The sequence below is a fragment of the Triticum urartu genome, chromosome 1, assembly GCF_003073215.2.
Source record: "Triticum urartu cultivar G1812 chromosome 1, Tu2.1, whole genome shotgun sequence".
Taxonomy (NCBI): Eukaryota; Viridiplantae; Streptophyta; class Magnoliopsida; order Poales; family Poaceae; genus Triticum; species Triticum urartu.
In genome coordinates this window covers 549974785-549980883 of record NC_053022.1, presented here as the reverse complement: position 1 = coordinate 549980883, position 6099 = coordinate 549974785, and the positions used below count along the sequence as shown (strand labels likewise).

The window sequence follows — 6099 nt, the reverse complement described above, 5'->3', positions numbered from 1 at the left end:
CTCTAGCCAAAGAAGGCGAGGATGCGGGACACAGGAACTCAGACCGCGTCGTGACCTCACGAGAACGTCCGCCCCGCATCCACTGCTCCAGGCTCGATCGGATCAACGTACCCCCACCAATAGCACCGGAAGATCAGGAAGTGGGCAGCAGGACCCGACCTAGTCGGAGCCAGAAGACATGGGAGAAGCACCGTGGAAGTCGTACATAGCGCCCTGAAAAACCACGCCTTGAGCGGCAACCCGAACCAACATGACATCCAGCATCTCCAAAAACAAACACCGGGGACACCGCGAGCCAACAAGATGACGCCTTCAAGAAGGAGGATGACGCAGTGGCACCGTCGCCGTCCGATCCAAGGAATCGGACCTAGGGTTTCCCATGATGCTCGAGGAGGGGCACATAAAGGGGGCCATAGCAACGCCTCCAAGGAGGGAACGACGCTTGCAAGTGTCGCCGCTGCCAGCATCGGCAAGCCAAGCGGCGATTTCGCCCCGGCCCGAATCTGAGCAATCCCATAGCCACCAGATCATGATAAGGAGGCATGGAAACCAAACGTTGGTCGAAGATGACACCACAAGAAGAGGAGCCACGCCCGGTGCAACACGAAGGCACCGGCGTCGCCGGACACGTGAGCCTTGGACATGGCGCGGGGACGAGGCAGGAGGTGATCGGGGTTGGGGTTGGGGAGGCGGCGAAGCATAGGAGGCCAACACGAGGGAAAGCGACGACGCCAACGATGCCGACAAGCCCGAAACTGGAGAGACGCAAATCCGGACCATCGGAGCCGTGACAATCAGGACACCGGCAAACCGAGAGGTTGGAGAACGCAACCTCTAAAGCGCCGAGGACCGGAGAAGCACTGGCAGAGGACACCGGCAAGCCGAGAGAACTGGAGAACACGGTCCAGGGCTGCCATGGCCAGAGCCTCCCTTGGCAGAACGCCCATCGTGGGTCTCAAACACCCGCCTAGCAGCCAGGCCGGCGCGCCGCAAGAGCAGCCGCTGCTGGGGAGCACCACCGGTAACCAAACGAGGATGTAGTCCCGTTGCCATGACCGAAGCTCAGAGAAGACGGCCGCTGCTGCGACGCCACAACAGGAGATGTGGGAGGGCCCGAGGCAGCTGAGGAGGCCCCGGCCTCCAGCTCGGCCAGATCTGGCATGAGCAGGAAGGGACGGAGAGCTTCCTCGGCGCCAAGGACGGGCAGCAGCCGGCTTACTGAAGGGGAGGGAGGCGATGAGGGGAGGGGCGGAACGGCCGGATCCGCGCCGGCGCGAGCAGCCGTCGCCGACGGTGGCCGAATCACGTGGGAGGCCTGGCCGGTGGCAGGAGGCCACCGCGCCGAGGGAAAGGCCTCGCTGCCGCCTTCACAGGCACCTGCGCATGCTTCGCCGGCTGAGCCTTTGGCGGTGGCGCGACGGGGGAAGGTGCGGCGTCTAGGGTTGCCCCCGAGCCGCCAGGGAGGCGTTGCCGCCATTTTTTTTAGTGTGATCGTTTTGCTACAGCCGGTCCGATTTTTTGTTACCATCGTTTTTGTTTTTGGGTACCACCGTCCAGTTTGATTTTTTGCACCCGTCTTTGATTGTTTAGTTGGATGCATATGGGACCACTCCAATGTTTTTTGTTACCGCCGTCTTCGATTTGTGCTACCACCCTGTCTTCGATTTTTTTCTGGATCCATCTGTTTTGCTCGGAACCACTATAAATTTGCAACCACCGCCTTTGTTTTTGCTACCTTTATATTTGATTTTTGCTACCATTATATTTAATTTTTGCTACCACCCCTTCTTTTGATTTTTCCCACTGAATCCATTTTCTTGGTGGAACCAGTGAATTTGTCGCTACCACCTCGTCTGCAAACGGCTACAACGACGACTTTCAATGAAAAAGCTGCAAACCGAAGGCTGATTTTTTGCTGGAACCGGCACTACAATTTACTACGCCGGGCAAACCAGTGAGCACCGGTGTTGCAACCGGCAAGCGACGTGGATGAGCGGCTCCGGCGAGCTGCCAGCGGGAGGCGGTGGTAGGTCATGGAGTCGTGCGCGCGAGCGAAGAGGGGATTGTTTCTCTCTCTGGATCTGATGGTTACATGTGCCTGTATCCAACGTTGTACCGCTCACCGATCCAAATTTTGGCCTGTCGTTCGGCGCCTATGAGTCACCTTCTTCAAACCTCGAAGAACAACAATGCAGACCCACACCCTCCTCTCCGTTAGAGCATCTCTAGCAGACCCTGCATAACGTCGCGACCCGCAAAATAACCGCCAAAATACGGGTCGACGCGAAAAATCCTGCCCGACTAGACACCGCAAACGCGTCCGACCCGTAATTTTTTTTGCGGGGCATGGCAAAAGATCTCCCCCGACTTCTAGATTCACGGGGTGGGAGGCCGACCCGAGCTCGGCCCCTATCCACATTGAGATTTGGCGCGAGGGAAATTTCCGCGCAGCCGTTCTTGCTCCCCCTCCCCTCCGCCACCACCCCCGCCACCGCCCGCTCCAGTGCATCTTCCCCGTCAGTCCTTTGCCGCCATGGATGACTCCCTGCCATCCCCCATCACCGTCGAGGTCGCGCACGCTCAATCCCCTCCGGCGGATCTCGTCGCCGACCATGTTGAGACTTGCTCAAAGAGTGCGAGAAGTGGAAGTTGATTGATAAGAATCCCCACCGAAGAGAGGTTCACTTACAAACATGGATGAAGTTGAGGATGATGATGGCCCAAGAAACTTGAACAAGCCTGATGGCAACAAGAAGACTAAGGAGAAGATGAAGAGAGAGCATGAAGTGTCGAGCTTGCGGGACAAGATTGATGCCATGGTGCAATCAAATGAGTTGATGTTAGCGAAGACGTTGGAGATTAAGAAAGAGTTGGTCGAGAAGAAGGCACGGGAGAAGCAAGAAAAGTGGCAATTGCTTAAGGATGAGGGGCTGCGCAAAACGGCCATTGAGGAGAGAAGGGCACGTGCCGCTGAAAACAAAGCCATGTCCAAATTGTTTGCCGAAGAGAATAAGATCATGACATTGAACCGCAATGACATGGACCTCACCAAAGAATGGCATGATATGGCAAGAAGAGAAATCTTGAAGAGAAGAATGGTTGTGTCGCCCAGTGTGTGTTACAGTGCTGGAGGTGTTTTCTCAATGGGGTTTGGAACCAATGTCGTGGATGCGTTTAGTGCACCAGCCGATGATTTCGGTGCGGGAGTTGGAACAAGCGCCGGAGGTGGACTCGGTGGTTCCGATAACCTCCATGGACTCGATGGCGCGGAGTGAAGATCGACCAAGATGATGCCGAGCGTGGTCGTCACTTTTGCAAGACCCCCTTTTGTGTTTGTCCTAGAAAACTAATCTTTTATTTACGTGTAAACGGTGTTCTATTGTTTGAATTTGAACTCATTTGTCGGAATCGATGTCAAATTCAATAATTGGGCGTCTTCATTTTGCGGGTCGACGCGGAAATGGCCGAGCAGACCCACGTAGCCGACCCATAAAAAAGCATATTCACCGAATATCCTTTTTTACTAGTCCGTTTTACGGGGTCTGAATCTGACTTCGCTCGCGCCGCCCCTTATACGGGTCCGGGTTTTACGGGTCTGCTAGAGTCGCTCTTACCCGTGCGTCCCCCTAGCTTCGATTGCCGCTCCCATGTCCGTCCCCAATCCGCCGGCCACGCTGCGCTGCTCCACGCCCCCGACCTCCGACCCGACCGTGCGCTCCCGGCTCGACCACGTCGTTCATCGCCCGACAATGGCCTGCTGCGTGCGTCTCTGCACCGGATCTCGTAAATAAACCATGCATGAATGCATGCATGCACTGATCTGAACAAGTGGAGTACACGTGCACGCACGCACGCACTCAAACACTGCGAGCGAGGGAACAGGGGCACAGACGCCACAGTTTTTTGGCCAGGCTAGGAACCTGAAAACAATGATAGATTTTCAAAATGGCCTCGGGGGTTTCGATCGGCCACCCCCACGGGGCCCGACCGCCCGCGACACCGCCTCGGCGAGCCGCCCCACCCGCGCAGCCACGTCCGGCGGCAGCGCCACCGCCGCCCGCCGCGCCTTCCTGCTTGGCCCCAGCAGCGGCCCCAGCATCTCCACCACCTCCTCCGCGCCCCACCGTCCCCTGCTCAGCTCCCCGCACCACCGGTCCACCGTCAGCGCCAATGCCACGTCCACGTTCGCCTCGCCGTTGGGACCCGTCATCTCCTCCACGTCGCCGGCGTCCCACCCGCCCCGCGTCAGCGCGGAGCCTGCCTGCTCCAGGATGCGCCGCAGCCACTCCGGCTCCGGCCCCGCGGAGGTGTTCGTGGTCGTGGCGCCCGTCGGGACGACCTCCAGGAAACGGTCCCCGGCCGCGGCGGCGTCGCTCCAGAACTCGATCCAGCGCGGAGCCCTGCCGGTGACCGAGTCCAGGCTCCGGCGCGCCGTGTTCGACGGCGTCGCGGGGGACGGCGTCACCGGCGCGGACAGCTGGCGCCGGAGCGGCGGCGGCTCGGCCTCGGCGGCGAAGGCGCGGAGGAGGAAGTCGGCCACGTTGGCGCCCGCGAACGTCACGCCGGAGTTGGACACGTGGAACACCGGGTTTCCCACGAGGCAGGGCGTCGCCGGCACGTAATGCCGGCCGCAGAGCGGGACGAGGGGAGGCGGAGGCCGCCCCGCGCGTCGGCCGGGGGCGAGGGGCAGCGTCGCGGCGACCGCGGCGGGGACCTCTTGCGCGGCGAAGCGGAGGAGGCGGAGCCCCGCGGAGGAGCGGTAGTGCGGGAAGTCGTCCCCCGAGGGCACGCCCAGCGCCAGGAGCTCGCGGAGGTCGGGCGGGAGCTGGACGCCACCGAGAGCGGCCTCCACGAGGGCAAGCTCGGTTGCGGAGAGGCCCGGGAGGACGGGCACCCCGGCCGCAGCGAGGTGAGCGAGAACCGCCGCGGAGGAGGGCGCCGCTGCGGAGGGAGATGGAGGAGCCGGGGTACTGGGTGCCGAGGCGCGGGTGGAGAGGCGGCGAAGGCCGGCGGCGTGGTAAGGATGGCGCGGGAGGCCGTGCGGGAGCGTCGGCCGGTGGTAAACGTCGACCATTGTTAGGTCGCCGGCGAAGTCGGTGCTGGAGCAGGAAGTGGTGTTTGGAACTTGGATGCGGAAGGCTGTGGCGGCTTTGGTGTGTGTTTGGTAGAAGAAAGATCCTCGAAGAAACAATATAAGTAGTGAGAAAAAACTAGAATCGAACTATACAATGTCAATATATGGACTTTAATTTGCACTTGGTATGAATAAGGAAGTAAATAATGTTGTCGCTAAATGAAAAATAATAATTAGAAAAGAATAATTAGGCAATTATGCCATTCCAATTCCAGAATTTTGCATGCCCGGTTACTTTTTTAAGAAATTACTACGTGCTCCATTAGCAACAAATACAATAGTACAAGACCCACACGTACAAACATACATATAACACGAGAGAGGACAAAAGTCCTAGCCTATGTGCAAAGAAAACTCCCGCAAAAGAAAGAAGAATACAGTCAAGTCCCTAGAAGTTCCTGAACACACGAAGCCAAACACCTGAATCGGCCCACCGCCGCCGCCGCAACGAACGCTGCAGAGAGATGCAGGAAGCCACCATCAAATGAGCTGAGGACGCACCATCACCTAATCGGCTTTCTTGGCATGGTGGCGGTGGCGACCAAGTGTTGGCGGTTGTGTGCCCCGGACCTACCTCTGCTTGGGTTGTGCTGCCTCCGGCATCATCCTGTGGTCTGGGCGCTTGTATCGGAGATGTGTGGCCAGCGTTGTTCAACATGATGGCAGACACGACGATGTGCCCGAGAAGATGTGATCCCGTGCAAGGTTTGTGGCTTGTGGCGGCAGATCCGGCGACTCTCCTTCGACTCCGTCGGACGGAGGAACCGTTTCTGGGGCTGAGGTGCATGGGGATAGACCCTGGTCGACGCTCCACAGCAACAATGGCCCGGTTACATTTTTAGGGAACCATGCTTAGTTACTACTAGAGGGTGATACATGCTTTGCCGCCCGTGTCGTGAGATAAGTTTCCTTTTTGCGGGCTCTTATGGTTAGAGGTGAGCACTTTTACATCGAAAATCGAAGAA

The 6099-nt window shown here is 58.5% G+C and overlaps 1 protein-coding gene across 1 annotated transcript; it reads right to left on the bottom strand.

Moving 5' to 3' along the window:
• Positions 1-3729: 3729 nt before the first annotated feature.
• Positions 3730-5243, bottom strand: LOC125538952. The gene has a single exon (XM_048702277.1). The coding sequence runs from the start codon at positions 5072-5074 to the stop codon at positions 3941-3943; it is 1134 nt and encodes a 377-aa protein (XP_048558234.1). The 5' UTR covers positions 5075-5243; the 3' UTR covers positions 3730-3940.
• Positions 5244-6099: the final 856 nt, after the last annotated feature.